Source organism: Trachemys scripta, chromosome 3 (genome assembly GCF_013100865.1).
Source record: "Trachemys scripta elegans isolate TJP31775 chromosome 3, CAS_Tse_1.0, whole genome shotgun sequence".
Classification (NCBI taxonomy): Eukaryota; Metazoa; Chordata; order Testudines; family Emydidae; genus Trachemys; species Trachemys scripta.
This window is the reverse complement of record NC_048300.1, coordinates 53,768,495-53,796,363: the sequence shown is the minus strand read 5'-3', so window position 1 is coordinate 53,796,363 and position 27,869 is coordinate 53,768,495. Positions and strand designations below refer to the sequence as shown.

Here is a 27,869-nt window from a genome sequence, read left to right as displayed (position 1 = left end):
TTTCAGACATAGGGGTGTATTCTTCCATCCCCACACAGAAGGAAAAGGGGAAAGATTTATACATTTGACTGCTGTTAGAGTTAATGGTAATTACACATGTAAATCCCCTATGTAACCCAAGGACAATAGACTCCTCCATCTGTAAAAGTATACATTTAAATTTATAGGGTAGAACTGATATATCCAGACACATAACATCTCAAATATGGTTAGGGAAAAAAATACTAAATACATCATTTCCCCCCATTATGTATACAATTATCATTTGGAATATTAGCTAAATATGTAATACTTATTTGTAACTTGAAATATTGTTAATGCTCTTCCTCTGAGAGCCCTAGTTTTTTAAAGAACAGTAAAAAGTACTTTTATTACTCAAGTTTTCATTAAAGAAATGCAATAGCACATATCCCCAATGCATATTGCCATTGAGTGTGGTAGGTTAATGACATGGACTTTTTTCTTTTCTTTTTTTTCTTTTTTTTTTAAATCAGTGCACTGATATTAAGACAGATTTGCTTTGCAGCAAATAGTAGATGACCGGGAAGCTGTTCCCATTTCGTATTTTGATTAATGAAACTGAGATGGTCTCCTCTCCATGCCCCCTTCTTACTGTGCTTGAAAACATATTGAGTTTATGCTTCTTCCACTCTGTTACAGATTATTTTAGAATTCCATTCTCTAACAGATGGATGGACCCTCTGTACCATTGATGGCTTTTCCAAAGTGGAACACGGATCAACAAAGCCATCTTTCAGCAGTGATCTCAGCATGGAGGAAGTACAAGAGCTCTCAGATACAGCACCACATTCTCTGTTTAAAAAGAATCTCAAAGCAAAAGTCACAAACTCAAGAGAAGAGAATGTAACAGAGGCTGTGAAGTGGGGGGGGGGGGGGGGGGGAGGGTAGTGAGAGAGAAAGATCTAATTCCTGATGTTCTTTACTTGAGCAAAACTGCCATTGTCATCAGTGGGAGTTTTGCCCAAGTCAGCACTTCAGGATTGGCAAGGGAATATTAAAAGTTGTGAACCCCAGCTCTGAGGTACTGGACCAGATGCTGACCTTACTCCATTTCTCCACAGATGTAACTCCACTGACTTCTTGGAGTTGTTCCTGATTTACATTGGTGTAACCTAACAGAACAAGGCCCAATAAGCAGTAAAAAATTTTTGCATTTATGTAGTGTTTAAAAAAAAAAATCTTTACAAAGCATTAGTCTTCCAATACTGAGGCACAGAGAAGTGAAGTGACATTCTCAAGGTGACACAGCAAGTCAGTGGTCGTAGAGTCAGGCTCCTGTTGCCCACCTTGTACTTTGTCCACCAGACCACAGTTGCACCAATCTACAATCTTTTTACAAAACGCAGCCTGAACCTTTTGTGGATTTTAACACACTTGGTGTCTTTCTACGGTCTCTTGTCCACCTCCACTTCCTGTAGTGTATCAGGATCATCAAAATACTGCAAGAAAGGCTACTTCTGAGCCTTAGTTAAAAACCCCAGAGGTAAGTTTCTATGGTCTGATGAAGAGAAACAGCACAGAACCCACAGCCCAAGGAAGGAAGTGTCTTAAGTGGCTTTAAGCCACCTTTGTACTCCCCTGATCCAGGGTTGCTTTTCGGGGGCTGGAGAGGCCCCAGGCATAGCTTAGACTGTCCTGGGGGCCTGTCTAACATACATCAACCACCTGGTCCTGGTCTATAGGCTGCAACGCTGCCCAGAATCTCTTCAGTGCTATGTCTCATGTCCCTGTCATGTCTTGCCCCTGGGACACCTCCTATGTCAGAGTTTGCAAAGGAGTCCTCTGAGGGCAGCCTTACAGGTGTCTTCCACAGTGCCTGTGGTTCGAGGGGGGCGGGGGCGGGAAGAGATATCTGGCTGGATAAAGAACTTTTAGACCCCCTTTACACCACTCCAATTTTTACTCTGCTTAAAAAGGAGCTGGAGTAGGGGTGTGGCTCTCACCCTAAATCTAATGAACTGCAAAATGTGGGCTCTTCAAAACCTAGGTCTGAATGAAAACTTTACAACTTGCACCCATCTCCGCTTAAAAAGTTTTAATTAGAGCCTGAAAAAACTAGTGAGGTTTCGAGCGTGTCAGGCAGTTAGAAGGAAGAATTTTATCCTTTTTCAAGCCACTCGATCCTTTATGTCACTATTCTGTATATGTAAAAACCATTCGTACTGAAAGGTGAACTGTCAGGCTGGAGGGAGGTTACTAGTGGAGTTCCTCAGGGAATCTGTTTTGGGATCAATCTTTTTATTACTAACCTTGGCACAAAAAGTGGGAATGTGCTGATAAAGTTTGCGGATGACAAAGCTGGGAGGTATTGCCAATACAGAGAAGGACCGGGATACAATACAGGAAGACCTGGATGACCTTGTAAACTGGAGTAATAGTAATAGGATGAAATTTAATAGTGAAAAGTGCAAGGTCATGCATTTAGGGATTAATAACAAGGATTATTGTTATAAGCTGGGGACGCATCAGTTGGAAGTAACAGAGGAGGAGAAGGACCTCGGAGTATTGGTTGATCACAGGATAACTATGAGCTGCCAATGTGATATGGCCGTGAAAAAAGATAATGCGGTCTTGGGATGCATCAGGTGAGGTATTTCCAGTAGAGATAAGGAGGTGTTAGTACTGTTATACAAGGCACTGGTGAGACCTCATCTGGAATACTGTGTGCAGTTCTGGTCTCCCATGTTTAAGAAGGATGAATTCAAACCGGAACAGGTACAGAGAAGGGCTACTAGGATGATCTGAGGAATGGAAAACCTGCCTTACGAAAGGAGACTTAAAGAGCTTGGCTAACCAAAAGAAGGCTGAGGGGAGATATGATTGCTCTCTATAAATATATCAGAAGAATAAATACCAGGGAGGGAGAGGAATTATTTAAGCTCAGTACCAATGTGGACACAAGAACAAATGGATATAAACTGGCCATCAGGAAGTTTAGACTTGAAATTAGACAAAGGTTTTGAACCATCAGAGGAGTGAAGTTCTGGAACAGCCTTCCAAGGGGAGCAGTGGGGGCAAAAGACATATATGGCTTCAAGACTAAGCTTGATAAGTTTATGGAGGGGATGGTATGATGGGATAGCCTAATTTGACAATTAATTAGTCTTTGACTATTAGCAGTAAATATGCCCAATGGCCTGTGGTAGGATGTTAGATGGGGTGGGATCTGAGTTACTACAGAGAATTCTTTCCTGGCTATCTGGCTAGTGAGTCTTGCCCACATGCTCAGGGTTTAGCTGATCGCCATATTTGGGGTTGGGAAGGAATTTTCCTCCGGGGCAGATTGGCAGAGGCCCTGGGGGTTTTCGCTTTCCTCTGCAGCATGGGGCACGGGTCACTTGCTGGTGGATTCTCTGCACCCTGAAGTCTTTAAACCACGATTTGAGGACTTCAATAGCTCAGACATAGGTTAGGGGTTTGATAGAGGAGTGGGTGGGTGAGATTCTGTGGCCTGCATTGTGCAGGTCAGACTAGACGATCATAATGGTCCCTTCTGACCTTAAAGTCTATGATTCTATGATTTAAAAAAAAAAAAATCTGTTACTCTCTGGGCTAGAGCCTGCCTTCCTATTCTTTGTAGAGTGCCTAGCACAGTGGGGTCCTGGTCCCCAACTAGGGCTGATGGGCACTATGATAAAACAACAAAATAAATAACATTCTACATGGCTGGAGACAAATGAGGATGGGCAGGCTGTGACCTCCCGAGGGAAGATGACTTGGGCCTGGTCTACACTAGGAGGTTATGTCGAATTTAGCAGCATTAATTCGAATTAACCCTGCACCCGTCCACACAACGAAGCTATTTATTTCGACATAGAGGTCTCTTTAAATCGATTTCTGTACTCCTCCCCGACGAGGGGAGTAGCGCTAAATTCGACATGGCCATGTCGAATTAGGGTTAGTGTGGACGGAATTCGACGCTAATAGCTCCGGGAGCTATCCCACAGTGCACCACTCTGTTGATGCTCTGGACAGCAGTCCAAGCTCGGATACTCTGACCAGCCACACAGGAAAAGCCCCGGGAAAATTTGAATTCCTTTTCCTGTCTGGCCAGTTTGAATTTCATTTCCTGTTTGGACATCGTGGTGAGCTCAGCAGTACTGGCAACGATGCAGAGCTCTCCAGCAGAGGTGACCATGCAACCGAAGAATAGAAAGAAGGCCCCAGCATGGACTGATCGGAAAGTCTTGGATCTGATTGCTGTGTGGGGCGATGAGTCCGTGCTTTTGGAGCTGCGATGGAAAAGACGGAATGCAAAGATCTACGAGAAGATCTCAAAAGCCATGACGGAGAGAGGATACAGCCGGGATGCAACGCAGTGCCGTGTGAAAATCAAGGAGCTGAGACAAGCGTACCAGAAGACCAAAGAGTAAAATGGACGCTCCGGATCCCAGCCCCAGACATGCCGTTTCTACGAGGCACTGCATTCCATTCTAGGTGCGGCTGCCACCACTACCCCACACTGTCCATGGACTGACGATGGGGTATTGTCGATGGCCGCTTCCTCGGAGCTGTTCGCGGACAGGGAAGATGAGGAAGAGATGAGGAGGATGAGGCAGTCGACAGCGCTTTCAACGCTGATTTCCCCGACAGCCAGGATCTCTTCATCACCCTCATGGAGATCCCCTACCAACCCTCCCAAGGCGGTAACCCGGACCGTGAATCAGGGGAAGGATCAGTAGGTAAATGATTTAAACATTTATTTTGAATAGAATAGACATGGTATGTTAGCAATGGGTTTTTAATGATTACTTTGCCCTAGGCGCTTAACTTTTTAGTCCTTGCCCGTGCAGCTACTGGAAAAGTCTGTTAACATGTCTGGGGATAGAGTAGAAATCTCCAGGGACATCTCCACGAAGCTCTCCTGGAGGTAATGTGAAAGTCTTTGCATCAGGTTCCTGGGGAGAGCGGCCTTATTGCCTCCTCCATGGTAGGTAACTTTTCCGCGCCAGGCTAGCAGCAGGTACTCCGGTATCATTGCCTGGCAAAGCATGGCAGCATACGGCCCTGGTGTTTGCTGGCATTCATGCAGCATGTGGTCTTTTTCTGTCTCCGTAATCCTCATCAAAGTGATATCACTCATGGTGACCTGCTTTGAATTAGGGGAATTTTAGTATGGGGACTGATTGCCTGTTCCTTTAAATAACTGTAACTGGCGGTTTACAGCCATGCAGCGGGGGCAGGGGAAGTGAACCGTTCATGCTGAGTGGTTCACCGGCAGCGTGCAGAGATCTTTCCCGGGGACAGCCACAGGGTGGGGGCGGGGAGGCGAACCGTTCCTGCTGAGCGGTTCGCCGGCAGCATGCAGGGATCTTTCCCAGGGATAGCCGCGACAGGGGTGGGACAGGGGCAGAGTTCATGCTGGCCGGATTGCCGGCAGCAGGAACTGGCCAATGCTAGAAGCATTGCTTGGCACGTGAAAGGAGGGCACTGCTGTAAATTAAGCTTTAAGCAGCCAAAAGTCTACGGCTTACCATGGCCGCCTGCTAGCAGAATTCCATTGTCCGGTCCTGCTTGTGTGATCTGTACATCAAGACCCCAGGCACTCAATATGAAGACAGAAAATTCGACCTTGTACTGAGTGCACATGTGATAGGTACTGTGCATGGTCTTGTTCACAAAGACTATATTCATTGTTTGCAAAAATTTATCTTTTTGAGGAATTCACTCCCTTTTTCCCATCCCACAGCTGCGAGTGTCTCCCGAGCTACCCCGACATCCCCCTCCCAAAGGCTGGCGCAGATCAGGCGGCGAAAGAAAAGGACATGGGATGAGATGTTCTCAGAACTTATGGTCTGTTCCCAAGCCAAGGCGGCACAGCAGACCCAGTGGAGGGAGAACATGTCACAATACCAGCGATCACACAGCGAATGGGAGGACAGGTGGCAGCAGGAAGACCAGCAGGCAACTCAAACGCTGCTTGGACTAATGAGGGAGCAAACAGACACGCTCTGGCGCCTTGTAGATGTTCTGCAGGACTGGAGGCAGGAGGACAGAGCCCCGCTGCATTCTATCACTAACCGCCCTCCCCCGCCACAAAGTCCCATCCCCCCCTCACCCAAAGTCCTAAGAAGGAGGGGCGGCAGGGGCTGTGAAAACAGTCACTCCATCCCTGCAGACTGCTCAAATTGCAGAAGGCTCTCATTCCCAAAGATTTGATACGTCCTTTCCTTCCCTCCAAATGCACCTCACCCAAGCCCCCGTCCCAGTTTCATCCCCTAACTGTATAGTTCTTAATAAAAAAATACGTTTCTGTTAATTACTGTTTCCGTCATGTTCTTTTAGAGGACAGTGTGTTTGAAGGAGGGGGAAAGGGGGTTGATAATTGGAGATGACAGTCACCTTTACCAGGGTACAGGCACGGGGGCAGGTTCAGCAGAAGGTCACACACACATTGCAGTCACTAGGCACCTTGGTCAGTCTGGGAGGTGGTTTTCATGTTCTGTGGGGGAGGGCTATGTGAGTTTGTGGCGGGGGAGGACGGTTACAGATCTTATGCAGTGGTCCTTAGCCTGGATGACAGAGCCACACAGTAGGGGATCTGTAACCGCCCTCCCCTGCCAGAAAGTCACACAGCCCCCACACACGGAGTCCCGAAAAGGAGGGGTGGCAGGCTCTGTTGAAACAATCAGTCCACCACTGTGGACCGCTCTAGGAGCAGGAGCCTGTCATTCCTCAAGTTTAGAAGCGTCCTTTCCATCACTACACCCGCTCCCCACCACAGTCTGCGTCCCAGTTTCAACCCTTTACCGCGAAATCCTTAATAAAGAAAATGGTGTTAATGAACAAAGTTTCATTTATTTTATTTTTAAAGGTGGAAGGGGCGGGGAAGGGGGTTGGTAACTGGAGAGGATAGTCAACTTTAACTGGGTAAAGAAACGGGGACAGGTTCAGCTTTAAACAAACGTAACACTGGTCTACAATTTTTGAGAAGTCGTCTGCTTCAGAGATAAAATGTGCTATTTATTATGTATTTTGATGTGCTGAATTCAAATATGACAATTAAAACAACTGATTGGCTACTGTTTCTAAGATATTTAAGTTTTTACATTTTATGTCTATGTATATTGTGTAGATAGTAGAGTTTTAATCATAAATTGTAAACCTAAGTCTTTTCATGTGTTTATGGTTGCTTTACATGATAATATTTCACCTGTCCTGTTTATGTAACACTTTAAAAATCAGCAAAAGGGTTATATAAATCAAATTTATTATGAAACAAAAGGCAAAAAACTATTCTGTACATAGTTTAGTCCTATTCAGTGTTTACTCTGCGCTTTTTGGCTTGTCTCTTGTATTCATTAAATGGAGCATCTCTTGTCACTGTCCAGCAATAGTCTGCAAGCATTGATGGGCTCCATTTGCCCTGATAGCGTTTCTCCATTGTTGCAATGTCCTGGTGAAATCGCTCACCACTCACTGCTCCGCAGTTCGGTGGAAAAAAATCTAGATGAGAGTGCAAAAAATTTATCTTTAGTGACAAGTTGCAACCAAGGTTTTTGTATGCCTTGAGGAGGTTTTCCACCAACAACCTGTAGTTGTCTGCCTCGTTGTTTCCGAGAAAATTTATTGTCACTAACTGGAAGGCTTTCCATGCCGTCTTTTCCTTGCCACGCAGTGCATGGTCAAATGCATCATCTCGAAGAAGTTCACGAATCTAAGAACCAACAAAGACACCTTCCTTTATCTTAGCTTCACTTAACCTTGGAAATTTTCCACGGAGGTACTTGAAAGCTGCTTGTGTTTTGTCAAAGGCCTTGACAAAGTTCTTCATCAGACCCAGCTTGATGTGTAAGGGTGGTGGTAAAATCTTCCTTGATTCAACAAGCGGTGGATGCTGAACACTTTTCCTCCCAGGCTCCAATGACTGTTGGAGTGGCCAATCTTTCTTGATGTAGTGGGAATCTCTTGCACGACTATCCCATTCGCAGAGAAAACAGCAGTACTTTGTGTATCCAGTCTGCAGATCAAGCAAGAGAGCAACAACCTTCAAATCGCCACAAAGCTGCCACTGATGTTGGTCATAGTTTATGCACCTCAAAAGTTGTTTCATGTTGTCATAGGTTTCCTTCATATGGACTGCATGATCAACTGGAATTGATGGCAAAACATTGCCATTATGCAGTAAAACAGCTTTAAGACTCGTCTTCGATGAATCAATGAACAGTCTCCACTCATCTGGATCGTGAACGATGTTGAGGGCTGCCATCACACCATCGATGTTGTTGCAGGCTACAAGCTCACCTTCCATGAAGAATGGGACAAGATCCTTTTGACGGTCACAGAACATGGAAACCCTAACATCACCTGCCAGGAGATTCCACTGCTGTAGTCTGGAGCCGAACAGCTCTGCCTTATTCTTGGGTAGTTCCAAATCCCTGACAAGGTCATTCTGTTCACCTTGTGTTATGAGGTGTGGTTCAGAGGAGGAGGATGGGAGAAAACGTGGGTCCTGTGACATTGATGGTTCAGGACCAGAAGTTTCATCCTCTTCCTCGTCTGACTCAAGTGAGAATGATTCTGGTGCATCAGGAACCGGCAGTCCTTCTCCGTGGGGTACTGGGCGTATAGCTGATGGAATGTTTGGATAATGCACAGTCCACTTTTTCTTCTTTGACACACCTTTCCCAACTGGACGCACCATGCAGAAGTAACAATTGCTGGTATGATCTGTTGGCTCTCTCCAAATCACTGGCACTGCAAAAGGCATAGATTTCCTTTTCCTGTTCAACCACTGGCGAAGATTTGTTGCACAAGTGTTGCAGCATATGTGTGGGGCCCACCTCTTGTCCCGATCTCCAATTTTTCAGCCAAAATAAAGGTGATAGGATTTCTTAACCATAGTGGTTATACTGCGCTTTTGTGATGCAAAAGTCACTTCACCACAAACATAGCAGAAGTTATCTGCACTGTTCACACAAGTACGAGGCATCTCTGCTCACTTTGGCTAAACAGAAATGTGTCCCTTTGCAAAATCAAACACTGACAAATAAGAGAGCACGACACTGTATGATTTCTAGAGCTGATATAGGGCAATTTGTTCAGCAGAGTGATGTAAGCTTCGTTATGCTTGCATCATCCATGACTTCTAGGAATAACATGATGCAATTCCTATCAGGTATGACGCAATACCAGCTTCAGATTGCATCATTCATTGTTTTGCCTAAAAAGCAAGTACTGTCCAAACCCAGTCATAGATTTATTCATAGATCCAGTCAAAAATGTATTTTAGTCATTTCTGGTTTAAATTGAGATCCCTTCCCTTTATAACTCACTTATCCTCCGCCATTCCCAAGTCAAGGGTTGTATATACTGACCCAATAGCATATCTTGAAAACTAGAGCCAATCAACAATTTTAAGCATCATTTTCGTTCTCAGTGACCCAGAATTAGGAAAGTTTGACTACATTTATTTCAGAAGCATTTTGGCTGTAGAGGAGTGTAATAGTCACAGGTTACCCTGTCACTCTGGAACCTAGCTTTCAAATCTTCCCGGATGCACAGCGCGTCCCATTGGGCTCTTCTAATTGCCCGGGTGTCTGGCTGGGCAAAATCAGCAGCCAGACGATTTGCCTCAACCTCCCACCCCACCATAAACGTCTCCCCCTTGCTCTCACAGAAATTGTGGAGCACACAGCAAGCTGCAATAACAATGGGGATACTGTTTTCGCTGAGATCAGAGCGAGTCGGTAAGCTTCTCCATCTCCCCTTCAGACATCCAAAAGCACACTCTACCACCATTTTGCACTTGCTCAGCTGGTAGTTGAGTTCTTTATCATTGTCCAGGGCGCCTGTATAGGGCTTCATGAGCCAGGGCATTAGCAGGTAGGCTGGGTCCCTGAGGATCACTATAGGCATCTCCACATCCCCAACAGTTATTTTGTGGTCCGGGAAGTAAATACCTTCCTGCAGCCGTCTAAACAGACCAGAGTTCCTGAAAACGCGAGCGTCATGAACCTTGCCCGGCCATCCGATGTTGATGTTGGTAAAACGTCCCCTATGGTCCACCAGTGCCTGCAGCATTGAAAAGTAGCCCTTTCGGTTAATGTACTGGCTGGCCTGGTGGTCCAGTCCCAGGATAGGGATGTGAGTTCCATCTATAGCCCCACTGCAGTTTGGGAATCCCATTGCAGCAAAGCCATCTATGATCACCTGCACGTTTCCCAGGGTCACTACCTTTGAGAGCAGTAGCTCAACGATTGCGTTGGCTACTTGCATCACAGCAACCCCCACGGTAGATTTGCCCACTCCAAATTGATTCGTGACTGACCGGTAGCTGTCTGGTGTTGCAAGCTTCCAGAGGGCTATGGCCACTCACTTCTGGACAGTCAGGGCTGCTCACATCCAGGTGTCCTTGCACTTCAGGGCAGGGGACAGCAACCTCACAAAGTTCCAGGAAAGTTCCCTTACGCATCCGAAAGTTTCGCAGCCACTGTGATTCATCCCAGACCTGCAGCACTATGTGGTCCCACCAGTCTGTGCTTGTTTCCCGGGCCCAGAATTGCCATTCCACAGCATCAACATGACCCATTGCCACCATGATGACCACGGCGCGGAGTCCCGTGCTTTGTGAGAGGTCTGTGCCCCTTTCAGACTTAATGTCCTCACCGCACTGCCGTAGCCTCCTCGCCCGATTTCTCAGCATCTGCCTCTGAAAAAGGTGGATGATAAGGCGCAAGGTGTTGACAATAGCCATAACTGCAGCGATGATCGCAGTGGGCTCCATGCTCATGGTGCTGTGGTGTCCGCGCTGTCACTCACCAGAAAAGTGCGCGAACTGATTACCCGTCAGCGCTTTCACGGAGGGAGGGCAGGAGTGAGGGTTGAATGACGACAGTTACCCAAAACCACCCTCGACACATTTTATGCCCCAGCAGGCATTGGGGGCTCGACCCAGAAGTCCAATGGGCAGCGGGGACTGCGGGAAAGCTACCCACAGTTCACCGCTTCCAATGTCGACGCTTGCCCCGTTAGTGTGGACTCACAAGGTCGAATTACTTTCCTTAGTGTGGATATATACGTTCAACTTTGTAATATCGGTTCCACAAATTCGCTTTAAGTAAAATCGAACTACTCTCGTAGTGTAGACAAACCCTTGGAGGAATTCCACACAGCTAGAAGTTTCAAATCAATACCAGATCCACAATGTAGAAACTTTGGAAGACACCTCACAAAATACAGTAGGTGCAAGGGAATAGAGAGATGTCCAGAACACACGTAGGGTTGCCAGGCGTTTAGTTTTCAATCGGAACGCCCAATCGAAAAGGAACCCTGGCAGCTCCGGTCAGCACCGGCGAGCAGGACATTAAAAGTCTGGTCGACAGTGCAGCAGAGGCCCGGGGTTAGGGCAGGCTCCCTACAAGCCCTGGCTCCGCGCTTCTCCCGAAAGCGGCCGCTGGGTCCCTGCAGCTCCTAGGTGCTGGGACAGCCAGGTGCTGGGAGGCTCCGTGCACTGTCCCCGCCCTGAGTGCCGGATCTGCAGCTCCCATTGGCCAGGAACTGCAACCAATGGGAGCTGTGAGGGGCAGCACCTGCGGGCACGAAGGCAGCGGGCACCACGCAGAGCCACCTGGCAGCTGATGCGCCTAGAGGCCACAGAGACCTGGTGGCTGCTTCTTCGGAGCCGTGGTAAGCGCTGCAGGGACCCTGCAACCTCCTCCCACACCCCAACCCCCTGCCCCAGCCCAGAGTCCCCTCCTGCACCCCAACCCCCTGGCCCAGCCTGGAACCCTCACCCCCTCAACCCCCAGCCTGGAGCCCCCTCCTGCACCCCAAACCTCTCATCCCTGGCCCCACTCCAGAGCCCGTGCCCTCAGCCCAGAGCCCCTCCCGCACCCCAACCCTCTACCCCAGCCTGGTTAAAGTGAGTGAGGGGAGAGGGGGCCTTGGAGAAGGGACGGGGCAGAGGAGTTTGGTTTTGTGATTAGAAAGTTAGCAACCCTAGACACATGTGGATGGCAATTCAGCCCAAGCTATAAGAAAAAAATCAAGCTTGCCCATGAAGAGTTCTCTAGCTACCCAGAAAGAGAGATGATCCTTGTTGAAGATTCAATATTCACAACTGTAAGAACATTCTGTAAGAGACAGGTAGACAGCAGGACTGTGTGGTGCCTTCCCAGAGCCAAGACATGAGACTTCACTCTAAGATTAGATAGGCTTCTGAAGTTGATGGGCAAAGATCCATAGGTGATCATTCATACTGGCGCTAAGGACAGTGCATTTCAGGATATCTTGCAGAAAGTAGATAACTTCAGGGAACTTGGAAGCATGGTGAAGAAGAATGTCAATGCAATCCTCTCTGATATCCTTCCTGTCCCACAAGCAACAGAAGACAGAAGGCAAAAGACAAAGGATACTGGAAGTGAACTGCTGACTAAGTAAGTGGTGTAGGATTTTGGTTTATAGAACATTGGTCCACCTTTATGGGGAGACAGGGCTGTATAGTTTGGATAGTCTCCACTTCATGAGGAGATTGGTCCCCCTTCTATTGGGCAGGTAGGCTAGAGTAGTCAGGAGAAGATTAAACTAATAGCATTAGGGGAGGGTGAAAAAACGGGAAGATATGAGCATTCAGCACAAAATCAAGATGTTGAGAACAAAATTAATCAAGGAACCAAAGACTGAAAAAATTCTTGAATTGCCTATACACCAATGCTAGGAGCCAGGGTAACAAACACACACAACAACAACAAGAGAACTGCTTATTTATGAGCATAAATTTGATCTCGTTGGTATTACTGAAACCTGGTGGAATGATTCGAGTGACTGGAATGTCAAAAATCAGTGGTTATAACCTATTTAGGAAGGATCAAGTGGGCAAAAGAGGAGGGAGAATGACACTGTCAAAAATGATAACTTGAAAGAAAGTGATCTTGAACGTTAATGTATCAATGTCCTAACAGTTAAAGCACAAGATGGGGTAGTAGTCGGTGTCTGTTACAGACCACCAAATCACACTAGGGAATAGGATGCCTGCCTCCTTACACACTTATCTATAATGTGTAGGGGAAAAAAGCTGCGTGATCATGGGGGAATTCAATTTAAGTGATGTATGCCAGAGGTCTCATGCTACCAATAGTAAAAGTTCTTAGAATTTCTAAACATTATAGAAAACAATTTTCTAACTCAAAAAGTATTGCAGCCAACACAGAAGAATTCTTTGTTAGACTGTGTCCTTACAGATAAAGGGAAATTAGAAATTAATGGTAGCTTAGGTACAAGTGATCATGACTAAGGCTATGAGTTTGTCAGGGAGGTCACAGACAACTTCTGCAGCGGCCAGTGCATCTGGCTCAGAGGCAGCTCGGGCAGTCCCTGTGTCAGGTGCAACAGCTGCTGCTGGGGCAGTCTCGGCCTTCAGGCATGGCCCTCAACTCCCATTGGCTGCGGATCCCTGCCAATGGGGGCTGCGAAGCTAGCGCTCTGGGCTGAGGCAGTGTGCAGAGCTGCCTGGCCACACCTCTGCCTAGCAGCTTAGCGAGGGGAATGTTGCCACTTCCGGGGAGCCCCCCAGGTACACACCGCCCAAAGCCTGCCTCACCCCGTCCTGTGCCCCAGCCCCCTGCCCTCTCCCACACCCAAAGTTTGTTGCTGCTGCTGCTGGGGGGGAGGCGCGGAGCCAGGTAGGGAGCCTGCCAACCCCGCCAACTCCTCTCCCTCCAGCACCAGCGGGGATCCCAGGCTGCATGCTGGCGCCCATGCCCCACCCCAGCACCAGCGGGGGTCCTGGTCGGGTGCCGCCCACCCCCCTCCCCAGCAGCCCGGCCACCCAGGCAGCCCCCTCCCCCAAGTTTTATTCACTGGTATTTTTAATAAAACTCATGGACAAGTCAGGGGCTGTGAATTTTTGTTTACTGCCCGTGACCTGACCGTGACTTTTACTAAAAATACCTGTGACTAAAACGTAGCCTTAATCATGACTTGATCACATTTATAATGTGCAAGCAGAATAAAGTCCAGACCAGTATGTGTGTGTGTGTGTGCGCGCGCGCGGCACTTTTATAGGGCCCGTTTCACAAAGCTGAAAATAACTGAAAGCCAAATCAGCTGGGAGAGGGTGGGGGGAGAATTTAGTCAGAAAACATGAATGGTAATTGGAAATTATTTAAGAACCCCTTACTAAATGCCCAAAAAGCCACAATCAAGAAAGAAGGCCATGCAGGTTAAAAAAAGACCTGGTTTAAAGGGGATGTGAAGGCAGCTATAATAAAAATAAAAATACATATAACAAATGGAGAAAGGGGAAGTTGATAGTAATTAATATAAAATCAGAAGTTAAGGACTGTAGAATATTGATAAGGGAAGCCAAGGGACACAAAGGAGACATCTATGACCAGCAGAGTAAAGAACAATAAGGCGATTTAAAAAAAAATATTAGGAACAAATAGAATCCTAACAATGGTATTGGTCTGTTACTAGATGAAAATAGTAGAATTGTCAATAATACTGCAGAAAAGACAGAAGTGTTCAATAAATATTTTTGTTATGTATTTTGGGGAAAAACCTCTCATCATATGGTGATGATGCTCTTTCCATTCCACTAATATTTCTGGAGGATGTTATACAGAAGCTACTAAAGCTAGACTTTTTAAAATCAGCAGGTCCAGATAACTTGCATGTAAGAGTTGTAAAAGAACTGTCTGAAAAGTTCACTGGACTGTTAATAAGTTCACTGGACTTTTCAATAAGTTTTGGAGCATTGAGGAAGTTCCAGGAGACTGGAATAAAGCTAATATTGTGTCAATTTTTAAAAAGGGTAAACAGGATGACCCAGGTAATTACAGGCCTGTCAGTTTGACATTGATCCTGAGCAAGATAATGGAGCAGCTGATACAGGACTTGATTAATAAAGAATTAAAGGAGCATAATGTAAATTTAAGCAAATAAACACAAGGTTTATGGAAAATAGATTCTGTCAAACTAACTTGAAATCTTTTATTTGACCAAGTTTGATTGATAAAGTCACTAGTGTTGATGTAATGTACTTCAACTTCTGTAAGATGTTTCACTTGGTACTGCACAGCATTTTGATTAAAAACTATAATATAAAATTAACATGGAATATTTTAAATGGATTAAAAGTTGGCCAACTGATAGGTCTCAAATGTAATTGTAAATGGGGAATTGTTGAGCGGCTGTGTTTCCAATGGGATCTTGCATTGATCAGTTCGTGCTATGCTATTTCACATTTTTGTTAATGACCTGGAAGAAAACAAAACCACCACTGATAAAGTTTACAGATGAAACAAAAATTGGGAGTGATAATAATGAAGAGGATAGGTCATTGTCATAGAGTCCTATCCAGGACCACTTGGTAAACTAGGTGCAAGCAAACAATATCCATTTTAATATGTCTAAATGTAAATGTTTACATCTAGGAACAAAGAATGCAGGTCATATTTACATGATGTGGGACTCTGAAAAAGATTTAGGAATTGTGGTGGATAATCAGTTGAACATGAGCTCCCGTCATTTGATCCTGGGATGCATAAACAAGGGAATGTTGAGTAGGAGTAGAAAGGTTATTTTACCTCTGTTTGGCAAAGGCGCGACCACGGCTGGACTACTGTGTCCAGTTCGGATAGCCACAATTCAAGAAGTATGATGATAAATTAAAGAGGGTTCAAGAGAAGAGCCACTAGAACGATTAGATAAAAACATGCCTCATAGCGATAAATAGATTGAGCACCTTGAGCCTATCTTAACAAAGAGATGTTTAAGGCGTGACTTGATTACAGTCTATAAGTACCTACAAATAATTAAGAATGGGCTCTTTAATCTAACAGAGGAAGGTCTAATCTGATCCAATGGCTAGAAGCTGAAGCTAAACAAATTGAGACTGGAAATAAGGTGCACATTTTTCATGTTGAGAGTAATTAACCCTTCAAACAATTTAGCAAGAGTCATGGTGGATTCTCCATCACTGACAAATTTTAAATCAAGACTGGATGTTTGTCTAAAAGCTCTGTTCTAGGAATTATTTTGGGGAAGCGCTATGGCTTGTGTTAACAGGAGGTCAGACTACATGATCACAATGGTCCCTTCTATCCTTGGAAGATATGAATAATCGTCATCATCGATAATGTGCCCTTGAGAAAATGTTCTGGGAATTTAGTGTGTGTGAAACTCTTCCAAACTCTAGCAATCCATCAAAATCTGTTTTGAAATACAAGGCTTAGTCACACCAAAAACACCGCAAAGCAAAGAAATCTCCCAGCAGTGAACCCATGCATGTGGCAACAATGGAGCAGCTAACACAAAATTCTTTATTATAAGTAATTGAGAAACACCACAGTAAAGAATGACATTAACCTGCAGAGGTCATTAGTGTGGCAGGCTATGCCTGTACCGTACTCTTACGTTAAAATGAATGCAGCTTGTAAAACACATTGTATTATGAGTCAGAGGCTCCTTATTCAAGCATAAACATAGGGTAAATTATTATAAAAGACAAAGGACAGAAGCCATTAAAAAAAGTCAGTTCTGTGGGAAAGCAATTGCATCAGTCCTAGAAACAAACAACATTAGGAGATGCAGCAAATTTAATTCTTGAAACCAGAATATTTGATGGACAGCTTTTGTTTGACTCGTTAGTAAATACAGTGAGGTCCTTTTATAGCAAAATCAGTTTTTTCCCCACAATAGAGTAACTGTGTAGGATCTGAAACAACGTGGGACTTTCATTCTTTGCTATAGTGTTTTACTGTATCCAAGTTCATTAAAATAAGCAAGTTGCAAAGTAATATCAATGCCAGGCAAATTAATCATACAGCAAATATACTCCAATTTTCCAACATATTCTATCCCTAAGTACAGGAGATGTACACAGACCATTTCCAACGCCTATGAAACATACTGGTTAAAGGTATTTTTACACTAGCAACTGTACATGTATGCATGCTCATGGCTGTACATGCCTCAGGCTCTGGCACAGACTTATATTCATGTTAGTTTGCAATGCAGATGGAGGCAAAAGAGCTCCAGCTCTCTAGTTTCAGTAGTCCTCACCTCCCACCTCCACCATTCTACAATGCACTGAACCCTTTTCTTCCTGACCCTTATCCAAACTTTAAAGGTCCCTGTCACACTGTTTTCACTGGGTAGCAGTGAGGTGCACTAACCACATCAGAACAGCTTTCCACTGCATTGTCTTGATCAATACAGATGAACATGGATCCTGCTTGGAGAGCAGTTTCCTGGCCTGCTGATCACACCAAGATGCTGGTCAATGGGCGGTTGGAGTGTACCGTCCTCCATGACTATGTCGAGAGTGACAAAAACATACACCTGTACCAGGAAATTTCACTGAGGCTGGGGCAGCCAGGCATTGAGCAGACTCTGGCCCAGTGCCAGGAACACAAAGCACCTAAGGGTTCCTGGAGGGCAAAAGACTTGAATAATCACTCCAGGAGGGCTCGTCATACACACCCTTTCTACAGCAAGCTGGAGCAGATGCTCTCCAGGGCTCCCAGTACAGAACCTGAAGTAGCTCACAATTACCACCCTCAACCCTGCCACGTGGTTGTCTGACAGGATGCTGATGAGGGCCAGGGTGAAGAGGCAACAAGGACCATGGCCTGGAAAACCCGGAGCATGAGATTTTGCACCTATACCCAAAATGAACCCAAGGAGGACCCTGTGCCTCAGCAGGAACAAGAGCCCGAGTACAATGGATCTCTACCCTTCCTGCCAATATCCCCTCATTCCAGATTTTAAGCCCAGACCCTGCTCTGCTCCAGCCTGAAATGGTCCCAAAGCTAGACACAGCTATAAAAAAAAAAATCAAAAAGCAATGATTTTATTGATTTCCAATAAACTATTATTATGACCTTGGCTGAAGTTATGTCTTAAAAACAGATTAATGACCAATCATTGTATCCTTGTGTCTGTGCATTTCTTGGCCAGCAGACAGGCAGCCCAGGCCCAGCACCACACGGACTGGGGGAAGGGGGTAGCGGGTTTAGAAAAGTCCTGGCTGGGAATGGGACAGTTGTGGAAAACCTGTACTTTGTCCAAAGTTAGCAAAAGCTGTCTTTTGTCTCTTGGAAGATTACACAGTTTCAGTGCTTCTCTACCCCCCCTCCACTCCACTCCACCCCCCACCCCCCACCCCGGCATCCCCTTACAAATGGGAGCTACACAGAACAGGGAGGTGGGTAGGTCTGGGAAGGGAAAGGGAACACTTTTATTGTTTGAGGAAAAGTTAGTCACAGCACTCCTTTGTCCCCCCTTCCCCCACCCCCAACCATCCCTGTTCCTGGTGTCTGGCCTCTCCCGCATTCAGCCACGCTGCACAAGCCAGGGGAAACGAGGGTGGGAGAAGGGTCTGGTCTGGAGTCTGGATAAACAACTAACTGCACTTTGTAGTTCTTACGGAACACTAATCCCAGTGCTAAAACTGAAAGGAAGTGAGGAACACTGTATCTAATTGAAAACCGACCAAACTGTCCCCTGGTGTTGCTGTAGTGGAGTTTTCAACCTTTCCAATTTGCAATTCAGTCATAGCTTGTGATTGAATCCCTACAGGAAAAGAGCTTCCAAAACAAGGGAAGAATTTGTTCTACTCTGACCTGTAGATAAAAACCACATTGGCTAAGTGCAGGAGGAGATCTATACATTTGATATTCAGAATCTAAGCTTGCAGCAAGAAAAACTAATCAGATATTCACCAGCTTAAAAAAAAAAAGATTAAATTGAGTATAGAGGAAAATAAGTAAAAAAGGCAGCAGGGTTTTGTAACTTCTAATTTCCCTGCTCACTGAAGCTTCCTGTTTTAAAGCAATTAAATGCAGGCATCAAAAGGCACATGAAATTGGGGGTGGGTGGAGATTAATTTGAGAAGAGAGGCATTCCCCAATTAATTTAAAGCTGATGTCTGGAGCGGGGAGGGATAAATCCTTCAGAGAGCATTTTTGGGGAAAATGGGGCAAGTGCAAGGCTGGCCAACCTGTGAAGAAGGGAGTGTCATCTGGTGGCTAGGACAAGAAACAGAATTAAGAACTAATGAGTTCTATTGCCGACTTTGCCAATGATTCGCCGTGAACTTGGGCAAGTCACTTTATCTCTGTATGTCTTGAGTTATCCTTCTGTAATATCTGTATAACACCTGGCTACCTCACTAGGGTATTAATGTTTCTAAAAGGCTTTGAGATCATTCAATGAAAGCTGCTACTGCATATTACAGGCAGGGCAAATAACATTGCCTTTTAAGATTGCCCAACACTTCCTATTATGAGACCCTGCTTTCAGTTGCTTACAACATTGGCAAACTTTAACCATTTGGGCTGACATTTTCCATGCTAGTTGTCTGCCTCAGGCTGATTTTTTGTGGAAAATGTCAGCCTAAATGCTTCAGCGGTTTCTGAGAGTGAGGCTAAGGAAAATATGCATTTGTTTATCCAGGTTAAAAAAAAATGCTGGTGACCTTTTCTTTGAAAAGTTTCCCCCCATGCTTTAGAGTAGGAACTTGAAATTTAGCAGCAGGGTGGCCTTTGTATCAGGGAAGTGCCTTTTTACATCCCTGTGAAAGTCTGCTCAAATTTGGCCAATATACAAGCCTTGGGTAAAAGAGTAAATTGCAGTTTGCACATACTCAGTAGAAACTTCTCAGCTTTTAGCAGCTAAAATCTCTGAAGATTCTATGCTCATTGAGCATACTTCATCCTCTCAGTGTCTAGCAGTGCTTAATTTGTGCCAGGGCTGAGCCCAGCGGGGCAGTTTATAGCCCCGGTACCTCTGGACTTCCCGGATCAGTTATGAAAGTAAAAAAAAAAATTGCTTGAGCCCCAGCACCTCTTTCATTACAAATGAAACACTGGCTCCAAGTGCTGACTAGGCTGTATATGAACCATTCCCACAGATCAATTGAGAATGCTCCATCCCCTCACAGCTCCTGTGTGTGAACAGATTGTACATGTGCATCCCAAAAGTATGACTAAGCATGCTCCAGCCCAGGGCTATGGGGGAAAAGCCAGACTTTCCCTGTGATAGCTGCTCCAGAACTAAGAGCAGGGAGTCTGTCTCTCCTGTGCGCTCAGTGACTCCTTTGCTGGTGCCCAGGCAGCACAGAGGAAATAGATGCTTGATTCAAGTGCAGAGGAGGCAAAAGTCTGATTGGCACAAGGAGCCAGAGAACAAGAATAACTGGCTGGGCTAGGAGACTGGTACTGAGAACCAGTGGGACAATGTGAATGAGGTGATTGGAAGAGGGACCGATTTGAAGAGGAGCTGAGGTGTGGAGTAGAGGGGAGTAGGACTAGCTAAGCAAAGAGAGAGGGACAAGGAATTAGTGGGGAAGTGGAAATCAGAAATGGGATGAGAAACTTGAAAAAGGAGATTGGGATTGGGGCAACTGGAGGCCAAGGTGGATGAGAGAGACAGAACAGATAAGCAGATGGAAGATGTGGAACTGGGATTGGCTGGGCAAGCAGACTAGGGACAATTTCGGGGAGAGAGGGGAAACCTGAGAATGACTAGGAGTTGGGGGAAAGACTGGGCATGGAAAAGGGAGTCTGGAGAGGTGACACTAGGACTTGCTGGGCAAGGAGACCAGGACTGGGGTGAGATGACTGAGGAGTGGAGACTGGGACTGGGTAGGTGAGGAGAATGGGATTGGAATAAGGAGCCAGGAGTGGGGAAGAGGTAGGACTGGGACAGGGCCAGTTTGGAAGGGTTGTGGCAAAAAGGGTCACGCTTGCAGGGAACAGGCAAAAAAAGAGAATCTTGTGCCCATTAGAGAACACGACTCTCCTCACCATTCCTCTGCTGTCAGAAAATACCCATGAAACCCACTAGGAAAGTGTTTCATTCCCTCTCAGGTGCTGGTCCTCAGAGCTTTCCACACAAATATTAACAAATCTTATGAAAACTGGGACAGATTACTTTTAATAGACCCATCTGTGTTCAGTCAACCTTTTAATACCTGTATATTTATTATGTGAAGTTTCAAAAATGAATGGTATCCACTCAGTATAAAAATCCACTGGATTCTGAGATAAGGCTGTTTGTGATTTTTTTTCCTATTAAAAGGATTTCCCATATTATGACACTAATGTTGGGGATCTAGCTGAGCTACCTCACACCTAGTGTGCTAGTAATAATTGGATACATAAATTCTTGGCTTAAAGCTAAATATCCAAATGATGCCACCTTTAGCAGCACCTATGATACCCAGGGGAGGAAGAAATGGACAAGGACAGATCCAAGTATAGACAGTTAAGTACACAAACTGCTTCCAGAGGGAAGAACCACATCAATTTATTTAACAAAACAATAACTCCTAACTCTCATAGATAGTGCTTTCGACATACAAGAATGCTAAAAAGGCTACCTGCTTATATGCTCTAGGTGCTCCTGACATGACTCAGAAATACACCCTAAAAGTAGCAGTACAATTCAAGGTAAGCCTCACCACTGAGCCATCCAACTGAAAAAGTCAAATCCCTCTCGAACAACTCCCCACCTTGACAATTCCCCTCTCCCCACTTTTGAATGCCCCAGGGGAAAAGATGAACTTATCTAGACTTCTCAGATAGAAGAACACTGAAGGGACAAGGGAAGGGAGAAGGAAGATGCCCCACAAGCAAACCATTTCAAAGTGATGTAGGGTGATATCCTGGCCCCAAATCTTCCACTGAATTCAACAGGAGGCCAGGATTTCATCTTTAGTGTTGATGCTGGCTTAACCCTAGAAATTGAAATCTTCTCTTTACCCATGAGCAGGTATAGCAAGGACAGTGTCATCTTCCCCTCATACTGCCCAGCCATGCATCTTAACCCTGACCCACAGAGTAGGAATGAAAAGGGAGTTCAGACTCTATGGAGTCGTCGGCATCCTTTGTGAGGCGGCCAACAAGGAGGCCAGTTAATGCCAGTTTAAGGTGGATACTTGTCTGTTAAGAACTGAGACTCCTAGCATCTTGCTTGACACAGGATGTTAAATGACAACTTTTGGTCATCACTGCCTTTGGATGGTTTTGAACTCCTGACACATGGAGGATATTAGTGGAGCCTATTATCAATCCAGTGACCCCTTTAGTCTCCTAAGGCAAGTCACTTAAAGGGGACACTGTAGAAAGTTGTTAGATGTGAGAAGACTGTCTTTCTGTTCCCCATAGTCATGCCTCATTAAGCTTATGTCCAGATGGATCATCTCACATGAATGTTATATATTTCCTGATACAATTGTACATTTGGCTAGAAACCCTTAAGATAATCAGTCCCTTAATATAGTAATCACTCATCCAATTCACTTTAATACAGGTAGCAATCATATAGTTGAAATAATTTTAAAACTTCAGCCAACAATCACCTTGCACTGAGTTTTTGGATTTTTCCATTGAAAAGGATGAATTGGATTATTCAGGTCAGATCATTAAAAAAAAAGTTCTTAAAAATCATTTCTCCCTTTAGTATAATTTTACTCCCTCCAGGAGGTAAGTTAAAACTGGTCACTGTGATCTGTGAGGGGTTGTGTGTCATTTAAAATAGACCATCTGCAACACTATGCTATGATTTTCCACTGTGTTCTTATTAGACGCAGCAAAGTTGTAGAAACTTGTTCCAACCTCAGTCAATGTTTAGGTTTGGGGCAGGGGCTTATATCCTGTAGTCTCTCCATCATGCAGAACTCAGCAAGGACAGCATGATGGTATGCAACTGGTTCAAATGCTGGATAAGAATTGTTTTTTGTAGTCCAAAAAAGTCTAGTTTAGTCTCTTTGTGGTCTCAATCCACTAGCATAAACAACACATGATAAATTCAAGGATGATCAGAAAGAGCTCCAATCATTCTCAATCAGCTAAACATTTGTTGCTTCTATTTCAGATGGAAAATTAGGTTTAGTCAACCTATTACTGTGGGGGACAAAAAACAGCTACAAGTGCTCTCTGCTGAGAAAAGTCACAAACATGAACTGCTTCTTGTACATAATGACAACTATAGTTAGGATTCAGAGAATTAGATACCCAAAGAAAAATGGACCTTAGAGATCCTATGTGATCCTTGCAAACCGCTAGTACGGAGGCATATACTTCTGAATGCTAAGAGGATGGACTTCACAATCTCTTACGCTGTTCCTGTTTAGATAATGTATCAAAGGCTACTGCACTTTTGCCATACCGATCCATTCTTTGAATAAGCATAATGCAATTTAGTGAGCAGAAAAGCTTCTCTAAATGATGCAGGGCTCAGAAAAAACTCATGGGGGAAAAAGCTAGTGTATAGAGTCAGAGGTTACTGGGATTTTATTCCTACTGCAGTAGCCCTATCCAGTTTTATGATTCTTCATGGCAAACAAAAACAAAACAGCCATTTGACAAAATGTTAGAAAATGTGTTAAATACAATATTGGTTTGCAAGCACTGTACACATAGTTTTTCATGCTTAGCTCTGAAAACACATTATAAAAAGGTGGTAATTATCATTGTCTGCATTCATAGATGTCGAAACAAAGTCAGAGGTTAAGAACTTGCCCAACATCATAAAATAAATCAGTAGCAGAGTCTGGAATGGAGCCCCAGGTCTCTTCCATAATAAACTGAATCAAATCCCTGGATCCAAACATTCCTGAACTTTGGGTTGTTCCACTTCCAGGTCAGAACTTTGTAACTTTTGCAAGACTCTGTCGCAAACTCCTTGCTTCATTTTTTATTCTTTTAAGGCTGGAAATTAGTGAATTCTGACCTCTAAAGTATATTTAAGTGCTTTCACCCCAAAAGATCTCAAAGCCCCTTACAAAGTATAAAACAAAACCACCAAATTAACACACTAATTCTTTCAGAGCCACTGCAAGGGGTGCAGGACTTTATGTTTGTCTATTGTCCAGTAGGCAGCATTAACTGGATTATAGTTTCTTGACTGACTCACAGGGAAGAGTGGTACTTGGTAAATCATCTACTGTACTCCTTGCAGCATTATTGGTTTACCTAGGATAGGTAGGAGATTTCTAAGCATTCAGCAGCATTGGCCCTGCTAAGACAGAGAGCTGTCAAAACCAGAACCCAGGGTTGCACAGCTGCAGAGCTGATTCCAGAGAACCCAGGAGCATATTCTTAAAGAAGAGCTTAGCTAGGAGATATAGAGCAATTGTACTACAGCTGGTTATAAAACTTTGCTAATGGTGGAATGAGAAAGAGCTTACTTAAAAGGACAGGAAAAATAATGTGGGAAAAGATTGGCAGTATTAATGAGGAATATTGCCTAATCTTCAGAATGAAATGCTGGAAGTATTTTGGCTGTAGGAAACCAGACTGAGTGTCCTAGAGTTCCTGATTGGAATTTTATATGGCAAAGGAACATTTAATGCAGGAACCATTAAAGAAAACGCAACTGAAAATAATCCTGGCTTGTCTAAACAGATATAAAACACAAAAGGGGCCAGTGCGGGGATGTGAAGATTAGTACAGGATGAATGGAGGAGGGGGTTTTTGTGTTTTTTTTTTTTTAAACCAAAATATAACCCTCAGCTAGAAAGGCAGAACAGGAGATCTATAAAACAGGAAGAATTGAGTTTAAAAAATAAATCATAAAAGAAAACAAGACATTGGAAAGTCAGAAATATTTCAGCCAAACCGAACTCTGCAAATAATTTTGATGGACACAAACATTTTAAAAATGTTAATGAGAGGAACATTTTCATGCACAGTACTTGAAAGTGGGAAGAAATCGTTTAGAGTGATCTAAGGAGGTATCATTAGGAGTAACAGGATAAAATTAAGCAAAGAAATTTTTAGACTGAACAGAAAGGACAATTTCCTAGTGGTCAGATCCACTAGAGTATGCCATAGCACAGTATCAGAGGGGTAGCCGTGCAAGTTGCATCTGAAGAAGAGAGGTTCTTACCCACGAAAGCTTATGCTCCCAATACTTCTGTTAGTCTCAAAGGTGCCACAGGACCCTCTGTTGCTTTCTATAGCACAGTGGCTCTCAACCTTCCCAGGCTGGACAAATAGATCAAACAGGTTTGGTTTTGACTGGACAACTAGACCACATGATATAGTTTCTGTTGCCTCATTGGACAGGATACCATAATGATGCATGCCATACCTATGCAAACAGACTCTCAGAATCATGTTTCCAGCGCAAATACTCAAAGTAATGAGTTCAAAAACTTATTTTCCACTAATATTATTCATTTAAAATGTGCTGTTTCCACAAGCATTCCTGCCAGCAGACTCATTAGCTAAAAAATCCACAGAAAACTAATACAAACAGGGTGCAAACACAACCAGTGCATTTTTTTTTTTTTATGCAAGCGAATCATCATGGAACACTGAGGTATATGCCTAGCTCTAGTTAAGGTTAACTGACCGGGTAGGAGGTGGGAACCTGAGCAGTCCCATGCTGTACCAGTTTTGGGAATAAACTGGGATTCTGCCTGCAGGAATGGCAATCCAGCACTTTACTTCACCAGCAGTAAATTCACTAAAAAGTTTAAAAAGAAATATATCAAACATATTTAAAGACATAGTTCCAATACTGAAGTGACAACTTAATCTACATAATCTAGTACTTGAGTCTCATTGGAATTTAATTCTTTCATGGCTTGAGGCATTTGTACATGAGGTTTATGCTTTCACACAAGGCTTTGAAGGACTGTATTTCAACCTAGCAGCCCTTGAAGGACTATGAATTCAATCATTTTAGCCACTGAAAATAAGCAAGCATGTAACACTTCCTGGTGCCTCATTAGACATACAGACATGTCTTTTCCTTTACTATGGCAGGGATTTTGATGAAAAAATGTGTTAGATGGAAATGAACAGAGTTTCCAAATCTAAAAATATGTTATAAAGAGGGTGGATTCCCCAACAATGCCAAGGATTTGCTCATGATTTTCAATTGCATTTCATTTCTGAGAGATTGGCTGAGTCTCTGCATAGCTGGTTGGAGGAGACCAGAATTGGAAAAGTTACAGGACATCCAGTTTTCTGTCTGCAATTGATTGGAATTTCACCCATCCCCTTTGAAATCACAAATTAGTGGTAGGTGATCTTCAAAGGCTGAACAGGTTAAATTCAACAAACACCCAAATATCTGGTTTCTTATCTGAACTATCTGAATCTCTTGGTTTGGCAAAATTGAGCTGAACTTTAAAAAACCCAGACTTTAAAACAGATTCGATTGGTGGCTCTGAAAAATCAGGTCACTTATTTTGGGGTCACAATACAGATTTGGGTGCTAAAATGGGAACCTAAGTGTGAAAAAAAATTGATCTTAACCTCTCTGTGGCTCAGCTTAATCATCTGCAAAAGAGAAAATGCTACCTTCCTTCTTAACAGGCTGCTGTGAGGCTCAGTGCTTGTCTACAAGGTGCAGCAATGTGCACTACAGGGGTATGATTTTTAAAGCACACTAATGTTCTAAAGCACAGTCTCCATCAGCCAATAAATGCACAACACATTAGTGTAGAAGAGCCCTTAGTATGTGGCTGTAAAGTGGTTGGAGATATTTGTGGGAGGAGAGAGGGTGAGACATCAAATAGGTTCAGATTACCACCAATAACAAAAGGAGCTAGCAAGGGGACATTTCTTTTAAGCTGAAGGGCGTCAAGAATGCAAATTTTTTTCTTCTCAGCTTGTGGAGCTATTAAAGAGACGAGTACAGCTTTGCTTTTATATATATATATATATTTTATATAAAAAGCAAAAGAAACTACTACAAGAAATAACCGTCAGACTTCAAGTCTCTAAGGTCAAATCTGGCAGATGCTGGTGGTTCCTTCACTTATTGCTCAGACATCTATCAGTGAAATCCATCTCAAGTGAAGTTATACACATCAGAAAAGGAACAGTCTATCATATTTTGTCGGAACCTTAAAAATGTAGGTGTTCTCTTGCATTTTTTAAGCGTGCCCTGTGTAAAGTTACATATGTAACTAATAGTGCATTCTGCAGCCTCTCGGTTCAGATATTTATGCTCATACTTCAAATTGTTTATTTAAGAGAAGCCTCTCTTCATTGTTTTACATGAAAATCGTAGATGACTCCCAAGATTGGCTGAGGCTCTAGACATTGTGGTGCATATGCATAGCATGATCATTAAACTAGATGTTGTACATATGCCTAGTAAAAGGCAATCCCCACGCCCTGAAGAGCTTACAATCAAAACAGATACGGGATGAATGAATGGAAACATCATTAGCTCCCATTTTACAGATGGAAAACTATGGCTCGTGGAGGGTAGGTGATTTGCCCAAGGTTACATATGATGTTGGCGAAGAGCTGAGAACTGAAACCCTGACTCCAATCCAGTAATTTTACCACAAGACCATTTTTGTTTTGTTTTGTTACATCTAAACTGGGATGGCAGCAGGGTGCTCTGGGTGAGGAGTCATCCATGGTCTGTGGAGTTCACTTCTTGCCCAGTGTCACCACAGCTCAAATTTAAATTATCTGTAAAAATCAAGACACACCCTTGTCCTAGGCTTTTTCAGGCAGGAAGAGAAGGGGGGGGAGAAATGGTTAAATGAAGTTAAGTAAGAGATGGGAGTGGCTGTGGGGGGAGATTATGCGGCAGTTTTCTGCGTGTTTGTGCAAGTCTGTTTAATGTATTTTATTAAATTCTGTGTTTTTTGTCATGGGTACACAGATAGAGAGGTGAAACGACTTGTCTAAATCCACAAAGAGTCAGCAGACAAAGCCAGATTTAGAACCCAGAAGTTCCTCACTTAGTAGATTCTCAGATTGCTAGAATATACTGCTTCGCTAAATATGCTTGGAAAACATAAATGCCATCGCCTCACCTGCAATATTTAAGAGAAGAAATCCCTCTTTAAAAAAGTTAATGATGAGAAAGGATTGCCTATAGCATTATGCAAGCAGAAAAAGAACAATACAGTACCTACGGCT

At 44.0% G+C, this 27,869-nt stretch overlaps 1 protein-coding gene across 1 annotated transcript in view; it reads right to left on the bottom strand.

Moving 5' to 3' along the window:
- Positions 1 to 635: 635 nt before the first annotated feature.
- Positions 636 to 27,869, bottom strand: part of LOC117874458 (ALK tyrosine kinase receptor-like) — a 129,093-nt gene continuing 101,859 nt past the window's right edge. The window contains exon 5 of the mRNA XM_034764599.1: positions 636 to 813. Within this exon, the coding sequence (XP_034620490.1) occupies positions 636 to 813 (178 nt within the window). The remainder of the gene's footprint in view (positions 814 to 27,869) is intronic.